At 63.0% G+C, this 16,861-nt stretch overlaps 1 protein-coding gene across 3 annotated transcripts in view; it reads left to right on the forward strand.

Moving 5' to 3' along the window:
* The window catches only part of MGLL (monoglyceride lipase), a 92,294-nt gene that overhangs the window by 64,450 nt on the left and 10,983 nt on the right, over positions 1-16,861 (forward strand). For all 3 annotated transcript variants that reach the window (XM_068981846.1, XM_068981845.1, XM_068981844.1), the window contains 3 exons: positions 7,078-7,214; positions 8,264-8,374; positions 15,986-16,075. In XM_068981846.1, coding sequence (XP_068837947.1) covers positions 7,078-7,214; positions 8,264-8,374; positions 15,986-16,075 — 338 coding nt within the window. The remainder of the gene's footprint in view (positions 1-7,077; positions 7,215-8,263; positions 8,375-15,985; positions 16,076-16,861) is intronic.

A 16,861-nucleotide genomic window follows, 5' to 3' on the forward strand; every position in this document is an offset into this window, starting at 1 on the left:
GACATGACTGAGTAAGCGTGCAGGCACCAAGGAAGCCCCCCTTTTGCTTTTTAAAAGCACGCAGTTGTTACCGTTTCAGTAGAGGTTAGACTTGGGTTGCCCAGGTTCTGCATTTTTCCGTGGATTCCAGAAGCTCCACACAGCTGTCAGGTACCACGTCGGAGCATCGGTCCTCTTGTGGGGACCCAACAGACCAGCTCACTGTTTTGAAGGAAAAAGGGTCTGTTAGATGTTAGACTTAATTTCAGGTAGAAAATAAACCACGGTTACGCAGAGGACGCTGGTGAGGAGGAATACAGATTAAACGTGCAGAAGGGTCTCTGAGGGGAAGATCGAGAGCACCGAGACAGCTTGGGGTTTTCTCCCGAGACTGTAGGTGGAGGAGAGGAGGCGGGGGCCAGTGTGGGTGGAGACCCGCCGTGTGCCGGGCCTGCTGTGCGGGTTCCCGCACCCCCACCCCCTTCATGAGGCGGCGAGGTGACGTCCCCGGTTTTACAGACGGACTAGTGGCCAGTGCCAAGCGAGCATCTGAAAATTTGTGTTTCATTTCCTTGCTTGTTTCTTTTTAATGCAAACACCTTTTTCTTTTTGATTTTAGCTACGCTGGGCCTTAGTTGCCACACACAGGATCCGAGTTGCAGCGTGCAGTCTGGTGCCCTGGCCAGGCATTGAACCCAGGCCCCCTGCCCTGGCTGAACTCAGACACCTTATGCGTCCTGTTCAGTTTGTGTTTAATTTCTAAGATTCACTCATGTCGCTGCATGTTGCTGTTCAGTCTCTCAGTTGTGTCCGACTTTTTGGAACCCTATGGACTGCAGCGTGCCAGGCCTCCCTGTCCATCACCAACTCCCGGAGCTTGCTCAAACTCATGTCCATCAAGTCGGTGATGCCATCCAACCATCTCATCCTCTGTCGTCCCCTTCTCCTCCCGCCTTCAATCTTTCCCTGCATCAGGGTCTTTTCCAGTGAGTCAGCTCTTCACATCAGGTGGCCAAAGTATTGGGGTTTCAGCTTCAGCATCAGTCCTTCCAGTGAACACCCAGGACTGATCTCCTTTAGGATGGACTGGTTGGATCTCCTTGCAGCCCAAGGGACTCTCAAGAGTCTTCTCCAACATCACAGTTCAAAAGCATCCATCCCTCTGCGCTCAGCTTTCTTTAGGGTCCAACTCTCACATCCAAACTTGGCCTTGACTAGACAGACCTTTGTCGGCAAAGTGATGCCTCTGCCGTTCAACACGCTGTCCAGGTTGATCGCAGCTTTCCTTCCACGGGGCGAGCATCTCGTGCTTCCGTGGCTGCAGCCCGCCAGCGGCACGCAGCTGCTTCCTGAGGCTCTGCACCCGTGCCATCCCCCTGATGTAGTGTGGCCCGTTGCTGCAGGGCGCCCGCTCCCCAGCAGGGACAGTGGGCTTCGGGGAGCAGGGTTGCCCGTCTCCTGCTGCTGCCCAGGACTGTCTCCTGGGTGTGTGACCTCCGGGCTGCAAAGGACGGAATTTCAAACCTGTGAGATGCAGGCTGTCTTCCCAGGCGGCAGTCCAGTGTCCCCCGGGTGACGTAGACGGGCTACTGACTCCCTTTAGGTTTGGACTCGGGGCTCGATCGGGTGCCCTCCCTGCCCCTCACCAGGCTGGCTTGCGCTGGCGCTCTACCGAATGGCTGCATTCCCCTCTGGGTCCGTGTAGCCGTGACCCCTACGCGAGGCTCCTCCTGTCCAGTCCTGTGGCTCTCGAGGCCGGAGGGGCCACAGTGACCATCTGCCTCGCTGCTGAGACATAGGTCCTGCACGAGGCCCATGCCTGCCTCCTGCTGGCCTCCTGTGGGCCGGCCAGGAACGTGGGCCTGCAGCCCTGCTGGGGTGGACGGGAGTCCGTCCTTCTACCGGTCAGACGCTCCCAGGGCCTGGGTCCACACGGAGCATGCCATCTGCGGGGAGCACCAGGAGGAGCGGAGCTGAGCAGCGGGGAGAGAGCTCAGCTTGTGCAGCCCCTCCCGTGCGGCGTGTGGGCAGCCGTCAGGGTCCTGCTGGGGACCCTCGCCAGACGCGTGTGTGGTGGGACCCCGTGAGGGAGAATGGTGAAGCTGGGAGCTCGTGCTCCGACGTCCAGTGGAGACAGCGTGTCCCTCGGGCTTGCTGCCGGCCTGTGTTTTCAGTCGCAGGCGTGTCTTGCCCTGATGGTAACAGTAGGGGCGTCCGAGGTCGATTTGGGGGAACAGGGAGGACCCAGAGGCGCTGCGCAGGTCCCCGCCCTGCAGCAGGCGGCCTCTGGGGCTGCGCGTCCCCGGGTCGGCCCCGCCCGAGGACGGCAGAAGCTGAGATCTGGGGTCTGAACCCAGCGCTCAAGTCTGTGTCCGCCCTCTAACTCATCGGGGGGCGAGCTCCCGCCAGTGTCTGCGGGTCAGTTTTTTCAGCCAGAAAATGGGGGAGAATTCACAGGTAGTTCGCAGAGCGGTGAGGATCACGTGACAGGCACCCTGGGAACGGGCTGTGCGGATTACAGCCCGCTGCGTCCACCCCGGGTCTTGTCGTGACTGGTTTTTTATGCTTCGTCTCTCTCCTTACTCAAGGCTGCGTTTCACCAGCTCTTCCATCTGTAAGAGAAGGAGTCCCAAGTAGAACTGGTTCCCTGAGAAGAGGGGCGTCGGACACTCGTTTCCTCCGGTCCCAGGGTTCACGGGACCCCCGCCTTTCTGGATAGGTCCTCAGTCTTTAGCACGTGGTGCCACCAGACCACTTGGAGGGAGAAATGTTTTGTACGAGACAGAGACGAGATTGCTGAAACCTTCCACAAAGGCTTAAGTACTTATCGGACACAGAATACGGTGCTAGTGTTTTACGGGGACGTGGGCTGGCTTTTGATCAGATGTGGAATCAGGTTTCGTGGAGTCAAAATCTGATCAGATTTTGATCAGGAGACGCACGGAGCTGACCGCCAGGAGGCAGAGTTTATTGTACTCAAAGATCCCCAGAACCAGGAGCAGGACCACTCGGGGCCACTCAGGGAGGCACAGGGGCTGGACCGCAGGCAGAGGGAGGCGGTGGGGAGTGGGCAGGAGGCTTTGTGCAGTTTATCCGAGAAGGGACGGTGCGGTGGGATGAGCAGGGAGAGGACGGGCTGGTTTGGGTGCCGTCAATGGGCTGAGGGGTCTGCGGGCTGCCCCTGGTTGTCCGGTCCGTGGGCCTGGGTGACAGGACAGTGAGTGGCCCGGGGAGGTGGGCTCTGGACTGGTGGGTGGGTTTGCGTGTGACAGGCCAGCTCACGAGTCGGTTCCTTCCCGTGTCTGGAGATTCACTAATCTTGGGAGCAGCAGTCCTTCCAGGGTCAGCTTCAACCAGACGGTAAAGCGTCAAAAGACAGGGGATTTAACAGAACGGAGCAGAATCGGGCCAACAAGGCAGAACATGCTGGGTCAAGGCCTGTGGTTCTTCGTCTTAGAACCTGTGAGGGAGGGATCACTGCACGCACAGCCCTGCCGCTCTGTCCATGTGGTAGGAATGGAAAAGCCTCATCAGAGGAAGTGGCCGCAGTGACGGGTGGCCGTCGTGGAAGTGGCTGCCGTTCGTTCAGCAGGTGTGGAGCCGGCGCCCGCCCCCGGCCAGGCCGTCACGAGGAGCCAGAGGAGCACGCTGACCCACGGAGGGCACCCTGGGTCTGAGGACGGCGCGGCCTGCAGGCACGTGCGTGCCGGCCTCCTGCTGAGGTCCCAGGCGGCCCGTGTTGTTGGCTCACAGCGCAGCCCCCCAGCAGAGCCGTGTGCCCCCAGCTCGCGGAGCCCTCGGTCCATGGGGAGGGGGCGGTGGCCGGGGAGGGGGCCCTAATCAGGGCGCCTGAGCCAGAGACCTGAGGTGTGTGGGGAGCACGGGGAAACTCGCGGCTGTGCGCCGGGGACTGCACGTGGGTCTCGGGGCTCCCTCCCGGCCTGAGAACCGGCGGGGTGGGCGCAGGCCGCCATGCTCCACCACGGGGCTGGCCTGTGCCCAGGCCCACCAGCAGGACAGCGCAGAAAGCCAGAGGCAGGGCAGGCGCGCGCGGAAAAGGGGGCTCCCGTGGGTGACATCACCCCTCCGCGCAGGGGAGAAGGGCGCCTCGTGAAGGTGGCTGAGACAGCTACGGCGCGCCTGCCGCTCGGAGCTCGGCCCAGGCGGTTGGACAGCACTCGGAATGTGCGGCACGCCCCAGGTCAGCTCGCTCTACAGTGGTCACTGGTCGGTGGTGTGAGCGTCACCTCGGTTTTAAGAAGGAAAGAACCCCCAGGCAAGGGAGCCGTGTCTCACAGCACGTACCCCGACAAGCTGGGGCTGGATCAGGATGCGCGGGGAGAGTGAAGCCGCGCCCGGGGGCGGGGGCGGTCAGTCGCCCAGCTGTGAATGTGCCTGCCGGCCCTGAGCGGCGCACTCACGAGGGCTGCTGCGAATTTTATGCCGTGTGTGTGCTACCCCCACCAAGAAACGCAACCAGGAAAGAACTCAGGAAAAATGCTGAGTTCCTTGACAGCCCTGCAGTAGAGAAGGCCTCCATAACCGAGAATCAAAATTCAGAAGCCATAAAAAGGAAAGATTGACGGTTTTCCCAAAAATCTTCCATAGCCAAACACGACGTCAAGCTGAAGGACAGATGACCAGCTCATGTACACAGAGCTCTTAAATATCAAGAAATGCAAAACCTTGACAGAAAAAAACCAAACAGCAAAGACAGGAATCCTCAGTTTACCAGGAAAGAAATACAAGTCACTCTTGAAACATGAGAAGATGTTTGACTGGCACGTTCTCCTGTCTTTCGGGCGTGAATCCAGATACAGTGTGACGTGCTCTGTTGGGAGGCCGGTAGATTCAACTCAGCGCGACCCCCATGGACGATGTCAATCCACTGAAATGGTATCTGCGGGCACCTTTCGGCCAGGCAGACCTGGCCCTGGCCATGCACCCCTGAGGTGCGAGTCCACGAAGGTGGAAGAGCCATCCCCGGTGACGCGGGGCAGGCGGTGGTTTGGTGAACAGGGATCGGACGTCACACACACAGTTTTGGCGAGAGGTGGCTGGGATGACTGTGGTTCACCCACACGAGGGGCCCTAGGACAGGAAGAGCTTGGTCTGTGTGCCATCAGAGGTGATCTCCAGACTGTGCTAGGATAGGGTGGGTCTGTAGCATGCTACCTTTTATGTAAAAGGAAGAAGGGGGGAATATGGATAGGTAGATATTTTCTTATCTTTGCAAAAAGAAATGCTTTTGAGAGAAGACAGAGAAAATAATAAAGTGTTTAGCCGTGGAGAAGACAGGAAACAGGAGTAGAGATGAGACGTCGCTGAGCGGATCTATTTTTCTAACTTTTGTACCAGGCACATGTTTACATAATCAGAGAAGAGAATTAAACTGGAAGATGAAACAGAAAAATTTATAGTTGTAAACAACAAATTTATTTTGAAATTAATCTAATCGGGTATCGATTAGTAACATAGGCACACGGAGAAAATAATTGTGTTGACAATACTTTGGACTTTAAACGTAATACTCTGTCCACATCGATATTGAACTACATTCTCAGGGCCGGGAGTAGGCTGGGGATGATTGTTTAGCGGGTACGTCGGGCGGCTTGGATAGCAAAGTTCTGCAGATTGAGTGATGTTAAGGGTAGGGATTTACATCCTGAACGTTCTGGAGGCGGGAAATCCAAGATGAAGCTGTCGACCGGGCTGGTTCCCCCCAAGGCCTCTGCCGGCGTGCAGACGGCTGTGCCCTCCCCGCATCCCCACTCGTGGGGGGACAGCGCAGCCCTGTCCCCCGGCATGTCCGAGGCCTACTCTCTTCTCAGAAGGACACCAGGCCGAGGGGGCTCTGTCAGTCGCTCCGTGGTGCCCGACTCTGCGACCGCATGGACTACAGCCCACCAGGCTCCTCGGTCCGTGGGATTTTGCAAGCAAGGATACTGGAGTGGGTGCCGTGGCCACTTAATCCCCTCTTGAAAGACCGCGTCTGCAAATCCCACCACCCCCTGTGCTGCAGGTGTGGGCATCAGCGTGAGTCGGGGGCCGCCCACAGCAGGCCCGCATGGTCTCAGTTTGGGGGTGATGGAGATGTTCTGTGGGGACGCGGTGGTGCTCGCAAGGCAGTGGGAACGTGTGCGGAGATGTGTGCTGCGGCCTGGGGACGATGGGACGTTTCACCTCCGTTAGAAGTGAAAACGAACTTAAGGGGCTGGGTCTGCCGCTGAGGTGACAGGAGGGGTCCCCGGGCTGCATGGTCAGAGGCGTCAGAGGCGGGGGGGCTGGGCAGCAGCGGTGGGCACACGTGGGGGACGGCAGCAGAGAACAGGCTGTGGTCTGGCCTCACGGAGGGTTTCTGCGTCGGGGTCTTAGCGGCCCTGCTTTCCGTCCGTGGGTGGGGGGCTCGGTCACAGCGCCCCAGGGCAGGCGTGCGCCGTGTGCGACCCTGGGCTGAGGCCTGCCTTTTCTCCTGCACTCTGCAAACGCACACGTCCCACGGTTTCCATGGCGACCAGCATCCCTCAGAGAGGGGCGTGTGGAGGGGCCCTCGGAAAGGACTCGGGGAAGGAACAGCTGGATCCGGGCAGAGGGCAACGCCCGGGAGGGAGGCGGTGCATCCTAGCCCCGCTGCCGCCTCGTGGAGACCGTTTCTGGCGCCCACAGGCTGGTGCGCGGCTGTCCCCTCCTCGACCCCCGAAGGTGGGAGGGAGGGGACGGGAAGCGGCCTTTACCCGGCACCACGCTGGCGCTCGGGTGCACGCCCTGAGGCTCGAGGAGCTGGAGGTCCCTGAGGCTCGAGGAGCTGGGGGCCCAGGGAGGCCTCCTGGCTGCGTGGACCGGCTCTGCAGCATTCGGCTCCTGGCTCGCCACCTCCTGGCTGTGTGACCCTGGGCACGTTCCTTGACCTCTCTGTGCTTCCATTTCCTAATCTGTGAAATGGGTTTGGGGGTGATGGAGAATGTCCCACTCGAGAGCGTGCTTGGGAGGGTTGTGGGGGTCCTCCCTGGAGAGTGGCGGTCGTTCCGGGCGGAGACCGCCGGGCTTGGCGGGGGGCGCCAGCCTCTGCTGACAGTTCTGTGCACGTTTCCCTTCCAGTCGGCCACGGGCAGAGTGAAGGCGAGAGGATGGTGGTGTCCGACTTCCACGTCTTCATCCGGGACGCGCTGCAGCATGTGGACGCCGTGCAGAAGGACCACCCGGGGCTGCCCGTCTTCCTTCTGGGCCACTCCATGGTGCGTAGGCCTCAGAGGGGCCCCGGGCCCAGCGTCCCCAGCGTCCGCCCGCCTGGGGATGGAGGGGGTCGCCCTCTGCCCGGCCGGCGTGGCCCCTCTGCACACGCTGCACACGGGGCTCCCGGGGTGTGTTTGCTCAGGAAACAGGGTGGGGTCTGGAGGTGGCCCCAGAGAAGGGCTTCTCCACCTGCTGCTCCCCGTCAGGGCCCAAGGTCAGTCTGCTCCCGCTTTTCGGGGTGGGGCCCTCGGTCCATGCTTTCTGCCAGTTTCAGAGTCATGAGGTCCCCTCCAGGACAGGTGTCCCCAGGAAGCAGTGCTTAGAGGCCATTCTAAATGCCTTTTGCCTTTTAAATACACAGACTCCTCTCAGAACCTTTAAATCATCTGTGAACTTTAAAGCATCTGTGGTCTTTAAATCGAGCTGTGATCTTTAAATCAAGTCTCCTCAAACCAGCAGCACGCAGGCCAGGCCTGCCTGCAGGCGCCCAGCCACGCTGGCCGGCAGAGGACTTTGAGCTGCTGGATTCTACACCCTGGGGGACATTCCCCTCCCCACCTCCCCGCCCGGCCACCGCCCAGCCCTGTCCCTGCCAGTCTCCTCCCAGCCTGGCGCTCGTGAGCGTCTGGATTTCAGCCCCTGGTTCCGATCCGCTCGTCAATAGCCACGGCCACCCGCCTTCAGCACCTCCCGTGTCCACTAAGTGCTTTCTTTGAAACCTTCATTCCTGGGCCCTTTAAATGAACCCGGAAAAAAAAACAAGAAGTGTAGCAGTCTCTTACTATCCTCTGATTTTCTCTTCAATCTCATATTAAGCCTGACAGACTGGATGAGTTGGGGGTCTGCCCGCTTTTGGGTTGAAATGAAATAGAAATGAGTCTCTGCGGCACTCAAAGCCCTCAGGCGGGGACCTTGTTGCATCCCCTGAACGTTTGCGCTTGGGGAGCCCTGGGGAGACACAGGGTGACCGCGGGCCCAGCTCACCCAGCGCTCGAGGCTGCCTGCTCCGAGGCCGCGGCTCTGGGCCCAGCGCTCGCCCCTCTCCCCACAGGGCGGCGCGATCTGCATCCTCACAGCCGTGGAGCGGCCGGGCCACTTCTCGGGCATGGTTCTCATCTCCCCGCTGGTCGTCGCCAGCCCAGACTCGGCGACGCTTTTCAAGGTAAGCGGGCCTCCTGCTCCGTGAGCCCCGGCAAGCCCCCCTGGCCCCGGGCCTGTGCTCACAGCTCGGGTCCGGGGCGAAGGGGCCTCTCCCTCGGTCGTGACAAGGTCTGGACGCAGCGAGCATCGCTGTGGCCGGCCATTTCTCAAGTCAGGTGTAGTTTTCTTCCAAACAAACAAGCAAGCAAATCGCTTCCCGTCTGCGCTTCTCGGTGGACGTTCAGAGGAGGACGGGCCTCGCCGCTGTCCACGGCTGAGCGCGGGGCTCTGACCCACGTGGCTCCTCGGGGGCGTTTTCCTGGCCGTGACGGTCCTCGTGGAGCTTGCTGCGGGTTGCGGGCTGGGCTGGGCTTTGCCCTCTGGGGAAGCGGCAGAGACCACGGCTTGGAAGCAGCCAGATCGTGGATGTGGGATGCTGACGCAATCTGGGCCCAGGTTTCAGAGACTTGAGACCCGGGGAGGCTGGGAGACGCGGGGCCCACCCTCTGGTCAGTCTCTCCCTGACACGGGGGCCGGGCTGGCAGCTGCCACCCACCAGCCAGTGCTCAGGACTCAGAGAGGAAGGAGGGCCAGTGAGGTGGGGGCTGCGGTCGGTGACGGGGCGGAGGGGCCCTGCCCCGATGCCCCGGTGGGCCCCTGAGGACCCAGCGCCACAGCCGTGACCCCAACCCTGGACGTGGGCGTCCAGCGGAAACAGTCAGCAACTTGAAGCAGGGCTGGAGTGAGCCAAGGGGAAACCAGGGCCTCTCTGAGTGCTGAAGCAGAGAACACGCCTCTACTCAGTTCTCCGAATGGGCCAGACAACCAGCTCCTCTGAGTTTTATCCTGTCTGAGGGAATCACCCCTGACTTGCTGAAATCGACTCCAGTGGATTTCAGAGTCTGGCGGAGGCGGGACTGCCTGGAAGGATGGGTTCATTCACAGACTCCCAGGCGAGGCTCCCGGGCTTGGTCTCCTGGCCCCCTCCCCTCCTGGTCGTGATCACGTAACCTGCGGCCTGACCACCCGAGGGTCCTGGTCAGAGAAGAGAGTGAGCAGGACCCGGGTCCCGGGTGGGGCCCCCACGGCGCCCCTGGGCTCCGCTCCTGACACGCTTGCACGGCGTGTGCCGGGCTCACATGTGAATCCTGCCCTCAGCACCCGCTCTCACCCCAGGGACGGGGAGGTCGCTGGCTGGGGTTATGCGCGGGACTCTGGGGCTTGGAAAGGACCCTCGGCTCCCCGGGTCCACCCCACACCCCTCAGGGCTGTCCACTCCCCCTCAAGGGCGTCTCCCCAGAGGGGACGTGCCCCCCACCCCCAAAGAGCCCAGGACCCTGGGGGGTTTCTGATGAAGGGCACAGGGGCGGGGGATGGGGGCGGCCAGGGCCCAGCGGGGAGCCCACCCAGTGCCCCCTCCAGTCTCCGGTGGACTATGGGCTCCTGGGCAAGGCCTCTGTCGGGACCTCTCCCAGCCGGTGCTAACAGATGTGCTCGTGGGCAGGGGAACGCAGGTCCCAGTTGTTCACCAGGATTCATGAGAGTTCCCGTGGCCCCGAGGCCCAGGGGCGCCCCCTCCCCTCTGTGAAGCCCGTTGCTGCCCTGGGGAGGGAAGGTCGGGCAGTGCTGGCCCCCGGGGCCCAGGGGCGCCCCCTCCCCTCTGTGAAGCCCGTTGCTGCCCTGGGGAGGGAAGGTTGGGCAGTCCTGACCCCCGGGGCCCAGGGGCGCCCCCTCCCCTCTGTGAAGCCCGTTGCTGCCCTGGGGAGGGAAGGTTGGGCAGTCCTGACCCCCGGGGCCCAGGGGCGCCCCCTCCCCTCTGTGAAGCCCGTTGCTGCCCTGGGGAGGGAAGGTTGGGCAGTGCCGGCCCACAGAGCCTGCGTCGCGTCTGGGGTGCGGGGGCCCGGGGTCACTCTCTGGCCTCGCCTCACCTGAGCAGCTTCGGGAGGAAATCTCAGGCTCGTGGGGCTCTAGGTGACTCCAGTGGACACGAGAGCGGTCCTGCAGTGGCGGGGGGGCAAGGCAGAGGGCACAGGCCCAGCTCCCCCGTTGGCCGCGGCCGGGCGGCGGGCGTGTGTGTCTCCGAGGGGCACGCGTCCAGGTGGGCGTGTCGTCTGTCCTTCGTGCGGCTTGCGGTGCTCTGGTGAGGCCTCCCCTCCTGGCCTGTGGGTTTCCAGAGGTTCAGTCTTCAGGACCCCAGAGACAGGTTGCTAGAGACTCCTCTTCTGGCCGAGGTGGACTGTGGGGTAGGGGGCTTCCCTGGGCCCCGAGGCTGTAGGGTGCAGTGCGCAGAGCTGGGTGCTGGCCCGTGACTCCCGTCCCAGAGGGTGGCTCCTGGACAGGCCAGAGGCGTGTTCACAGCGGCCAGCTCCACACGGGTCTCCCCAGTGACTCAAACGGTGAAGAGCCCCCCTGCAAGGCAGGAGATGCAGCTTCAATCCCTGGGTCGGGAAGTTCCCCTGGAGAAGGGCACAGCTGCCCGCTCCGGCATTCTTGCCTGGGGAATCCCCTGGACAGAGGAGCCTGGCGGGCCACAGTCCATGGGGTCGCAGAGTCAGACACTGCGTAGCGGCTGATGTTTTGCTCTGTTTCTGATGTCCTGATGGAGACATTTCACAAAGCAGCACGAGGCACCGGGGCCTCCGAGCGCAGACGGGCTCGTGGAGGCTGGCGCCCCTGCCCCCACGTGAGAGTGCCATCCCCTGCCCCCTCGTGAGAGTGCCAGCCCCGCCCCCACGTGAGAGTGCCAGCCCCGCCCCCTCGTGAGAGTGCCAGCCCTGCCCCCACGTGAGAGTGCCAGCCCCGCCCCCACGTGAGAGTGCCAGCCCCGCCCCCAGCCCCAGCACAGCTGGTCCCTGCCCCACTTCCAGCCGGCTAGGGTACGTGCAGCCTGGGGACGAGATGGGGAGAACCCTGCACTCAGATCCTGGTGGAAGCGGGAGCTCATAGACACAGCAAGCCTGGGCCCCAGGACCAGGGTTCAGGGTCAGTGGGACGCTTCCTGGAGACGCCGCAGCGCAGCCGCCCCGGGGACACGGGGACCCCCACGGCCCCTTAATTTGCGCTGCACCCCGACCTCCCTGGGACGACATGCCGGCGGGGCTGCAGGGCGACCCGGCGTCGCCCTGGACGTGCTCCCCGAGTGAGGGCTGGAGTGATCCTCCAGGTGACCCTGTCTGCCCTTGGCCGGAGGCTGTTCCCGGCATCCCGGGTGGAGACGCGGGAGCACCCTGTGCCCCCAGACGCCCCTTCCGGAGGCGCCAGGGGCTGTGCCTGTGTCCCAGACACTCCCGAGTGACTTCCCCGCCGTCACTGCCCTGTGTGTGGCTCACAGATGGGAGATGAGGCTACAGTCTCGCTCGAGGTCAGCGCGTGCCCTGGCTCGGCCAGTGGGCGTGGCGGGACGTCCTTTCCCCCCGAAACCAGCAGGGACCAGCTGCCCATCTGGGTGTTGCTCTCCTGCTTATAGTGCCCGGGGTCCGGAAGGCGCTGGAGCCGGGGGGCTGGAGGGGACACGGGAGGGGTGGCGGGAAGGGCCGGCCATCAAGCCCGGATACAGTTAGACTGGGAGTCGGGGCGTGGCTCGGTTGTGACCTGGCCCCCGAAAGCGGCCGCCGCGTGCACCTGGGGCCTTGGTCCCACCGAGGCACGCAGGCTTCCTGTTGTCCGCCTGGGGGTGCACTCACCACCCCGCCCCCAGGGAGCCTCCGGGCTCTGTCCCAGCTCTGCCCCTGTGCCCAGGTCAGCCCGCTGCGCCGCTGTGGCAGTGAGCAGCTGTGTGATCGCCTTCCTGTGCTAAGCCTTTCAGCTGCAGAAGCTTCAAAGTGCTCTTCAGAGCCATTAGAACCTGTGGAATCAGTAAAGGCGCCTGTGCAGGTCCCTGGCACTTAAAGGGGTGGGCCTGCCACTCACCCAGGGGCGGGCCAGGGACGCTCGCTCGCTCGCTCGTCGGGCGTGGACCTGGTCCTCTTCGAGAGTGAGACTGTTGGGGTGCCCCCTGCCCCCTGGAGCCCCCACTCAGTGGCATGGGGTTTCCTCGCTCCCCCCAGGCGCACGGGGGCCCCTCTGGGGGCCATTAGGGTTCTCCCTGGAGGGTCTGGGCGCCGGGCTGCCTCCCGGCAGCCCGTAAGGCTGCAGCTCACTGTCCCCACCTTCCTGTTGTTATTGAGTCGCTGAGCCGTGTCCGACTCCCTGCGATCCCATGAAGCGCAGCACGCCAGGCCTCCCTGTCCATCACCAACTCCCAGAGTTTACTCAAACTCATGTCCATCGAGTCCGTGATGCCATCCAGCCATCTCATCCTCTGTCATCCCCTTCTCCTCCTGCCCCCAATCCCTCCCAGCATCAGGGTCTTTTCCAGTGAGTCAGTTCTTCTCATGAGGTGGCCAAAGGATTGGAGTTTCAACTTGAACATCAGTCCTTCCAGTGAATATTTAGGATTGATTGGTTGGATCTCCTTGCAGTCCAAGGGACTCTGAAGAGTCTTCTCCAACACCGCGGTTCAAAAGCATCAATTCTTCAGCGCTCAGCTTTCTTTATAGTCAAGCTCTCACATCCATACCTGACCACTGCAAAAACCGTAGCCTTGACTAGATGGACCTTTGTGGGCAAAGTGATGTCTCTGGTTTCTAATATGCTGTCTAGGTTAGTCATAACATTCCTTCCAAACAGAAACTGAGGACCACAGACTCTCTGGGTTCCGAACCGGAGGTCAGATGCAAGCCTGCCCAGCTCCGAGTCTCTGCAGCCTCCTCCTCCAGGGCTGGGGTCTCAGCTCCCAGGCTGTCCTCGGGCCGCGAGTGCTGAGGTGCCCTGGGGGGCTCTGTGGCTACACGGACCTGCCTTAGCCCACTGGCCTCACGATGAGGGTGGGAGTCTCCTCCCACGGCTGTGGCCGGGTCACTCCTTCCTGAGCGGGATCCGGGGCTCTCTCCGTGTGCCCGCAGGATCCTCCAAAATGTTTGGAAGAAGTGTGCCAGTTGACAGTAAGAACCGTTGTATCATGGATGCCAGCTTCTCTGTGGGTGAGCCACTGCCCCACCCCTCCTCCCGGTGGCCGTGGGCTCTCTCGGTGGATGGTGCTGGGGCAGAGGATGGCGGCAAGCAGCAGGGACCTGGACAAATCGATCCTCCCCGCCTGGGGTCTGCGGGCTCTCCAGCCCCCTGCCTCCCTCCTCGCCTTGGACCTCGGGGCCCTCCCTCAACCCCAGCTTCCTTGGTCACCAGTCAGCCACTCTCTCTGCTTCTTCCTAATGAAAAGGCTAAAGAAACAACCCCACCCTTAAAGAGTGCGTGCGGGGCGGTGGTTCCAAGCTTCTCCCCGACCTCCCCTGCGAGACGGCGTTTCCCCGTCTCTGGTTTTGTGGGGAGCAGGCGAACAGGCACCCAGGTTTTTTTTTTTTTTAGCTGTGATCTTAAAGCCGTCAGAGATTCATCTCTGCTCGATTGAGTTTTGTTAGAAACGTGGCCGGAACATACTCCGCTGGTTCAGAAGAGCTCAGGGTCTGGGTGGTGCCCACCTCTCTCACCCTGGGCTCCTTGGAAAGGGCAGCGTGCTGGTCAGGTGTGGCCCTGTTCCTGGTCCTGCCCATGGGGGTTGGGGACACTGCCCCTCGTGGAGCCGTGCTGCTGTCAGGAAGGGAGGGGCCCGATGGCGGGGGGCTGCCCGGCGCAGCAGCCCGGTGGGAGGAACAGGGCTTGGGGGGAGACCTCGGGGCTTGTGGGGAGACCGGGAGCTCTGTACGGCAGAGTCCTTGCCAGGACTCAGCCTGGTGTCCCGGGAGGGAAGGTGAGGGGCAGCTGGACAGGAAAGGCCGTGCTGGACGAGGCAGTCAGATGTGCAGGGGCGGGGGGAGGCGGTCTGGTCCCATCACACGCGGCTCCCAGGGGCCCAGGTGTGACGGGGACACACGCAGAGTCAGCCTGCAGCCCCCGCGTCCCCGGGGAGCCGTGGTGGGTCGTCAACAACAGCAGGAGGCTTCGGAGCCGCTCAGCAGACTCTGGGCCCCACGTGACGTTTCCCCCGTGACTCCCTCGGGCCACTGTCCCTGGAGGGGGCGCGCCCCGAAAGCCCACCCCCGTGGGGCGGGGCCGGTGAAGGTGGGGTGCCCGGGGTGTCCCCTCTCTGCGCCTGGAGCACTTCACCTCCGCTTCCGCCTCGTTCACACTCTGGCCTTTGGAGGCAGAGATCTCGGCTCCTGGGGTCGGGCTCACAGAGGAGCCCCCAGCCAGGAGCCCACAGACCGTCCTGTCTGCTCAGAAGCAGCCAGTCCCTTCCTTCCAGAATTCAAGCCCTCCCTGGCCTGTACTCGAGCCTGGGGCTGGCCCACCCCCAGCCTGACCCCTGACCCTGCCAGATGGGTCCTGTCCAACCCACAGCACTTCAACGGGTGCGGGAGCCTGACGTGGGCTGGATCGTGGGTGTTTGGGGCTGGGTGGGTGAACGCCCGGCACTTGGAGGCCGCCGGTCCACATGCGTGAGGAAGGACCCGAGCGTGGGGTTGTGGTGAGGTCAGAGGTTGCCCCTGTGGGTCCCCAGCCATCTGGGGCCCAGCTGTGCGAGAGGTTGTGAGGCCCCTGATGGCCAATGAGCGAGCTTTTGGGGTGTGGGGGTGCTGGAGGGACAGCAGACGAGCACAGGCCTCTCGGTCACTGGGACCGGGGGCGGCCGCACCCCAAGCCTCTGTCTGCCCCGTCCAGCCAGCCGCGGGCGGTGGCGCTCAGCCTGTGTCCTCGTTTCTTAAATGATGATCAGCCCTTCCCTCAGGGCATTCGTGTCGAGATCCCAAGACGGGAGCCCCCGGGACCATGCCAACACCCCGCGGTCACTGGTAGCCAAGGGGCAGACCCCCCGTCAGCCCTGCGACGGCTGCCCAGACCCGGGACTCACCGCCCACCGCTTTCCAAGCGAGTCTAATCTCAGCATTTCACAGCTCGCCTTGGAAACAGCATCTCTCCTCCCTGGGTGTCTGCAGAAACGGAAACGGCCGGCCCCGCTGCAGACGCGTGAGAGCCGGTTCACGCGTCTCCTGGATAAACACCAGCTCTGCGGGGGTGGGGATGGGGCTGGCCTGGACCTCAGTCCGGATCACGTTGGGGCAGCGTGTGTTAAGTGCCTACTGCGTGGTGGCGCCTTGGCACAGAGCGACCCCGTGGGCAGCTGAGGGACAGGCCGGTGGTGCGCAGGCCCCCGCGCACGCAAACGCCGGGAGACAGGCCCGTGCCCCCCCAACTGCCCCGCCTCCACCTGGCCTGATGGCGGTTTCTGCCCCGAGACAGTAAGCGGTGCCTTCTGATCAGGGCGCGTCCTGCCTCAGCTCGGGTGCCTGGGTGCTTCTGCTCGGCAGAAAATTTGAGATCACCACCCAGAGCGGTCTGGGAAGGTGGCTGCACACATCGGGAGCAGCAGGAAAGCAGATGGCTGTTGCCGTCCCCGCCCGGCCGCCCCCTCCCAGCCCGAAAGCCAGGCCCAGGAGGCCATCTGGGCGGGGCGAGCAGGGGTCCTTGGCTGCCCGGCCGGGATCAGGCCCGGCCGACGCCCCGTCTGGGTGTCCCTCTCCTTAGTGGCCTGAGGCAGCCCGCGGGGTGGCTGGGCCGGGGTCCCACGGCGCTGACTGTAGCTTCCCCTCGCGTCCAGGTCTTCGCTGCGAAAGTTCTGAACCTCGTCTTGCCGAACATGTCCCTGGGCCGGATCGACTCCAGTGTGCTCTCGAGGAATAAGACAGAGGTGAGTCTTTCTGAGGAACTGGGGGCAACTGGGGCTGGTGGGGGGGGCCGGCCACGGCGCAGGCCTGGGGGGAGTCTGGGCGCCGGCCTCGCCGCGGCTGTCTGCGGCCGCTCCCCCGAGGCTCTGCGTCAGGCGCCGTCTGGCTGCAGCGTCTGGTGGGCGGGGTGGCAGTGGTTCTCTAAGCTGTGCCCATGTGTGTGGGGCACCTGACCAGGTGGGGCTGTGTGTGCGGCAGCCGGGTCTCCTGGGCTTGTGAGGGACAGCAGCGGTTCAGAATGGCTTCAGCAGAAAGGGGGCTTTGTTGGTCAGTGTAACGGGAGGGTTCAGGCACGGCTGGACCCAGGGCTCAGAGTCTTAGCACCACTGTCTCTCTGCCCCTATCTCGTGTGTCCCTTGGTTTGGCCGTATTCCCAACCAGACTTTCCCCGAGTGGAGGCGAAGCTGGCCACCAGCAGCCAGTGGGCAGGCAGCAGAGCCTTCCAACAGCAGCTCTGAAACCGTGTACCTCAGGCTGGGAGCAGTCCCACGTGGCTGGGACCCGAACCCAGCCCAAACCCACAGCACCTGGTTTCAGGGCCTCAGGAAGCTCAGGGTCTTGATGTCTCGGCACAGAAAGCGTTCAGGGGAGACCGAGTGAGGGGTAAGGAGTGGGTCTACCCAGACAGAGACAAGTAGCCTCCCCAGGCAGAGCGTGGCCATCGCGCAGGGCGAGTGCGGCCGCGCAGCGTGGCGCGGTTCGGGTTTACAGGCTGGGGCGTTCCGTGTGCTAACGAGCGGGAGGGCCAC

This window comes from Capricornis sumatraensis, chromosome 10 (assembly GCF_032405125.1).
Source record: "Capricornis sumatraensis isolate serow.1 chromosome 10, serow.2, whole genome shotgun sequence".
Classification (NCBI taxonomy): Eukaryota; Metazoa; Chordata; class Mammalia; order Artiodactyla; family Bovidae; genus Capricornis; species Capricornis sumatraensis.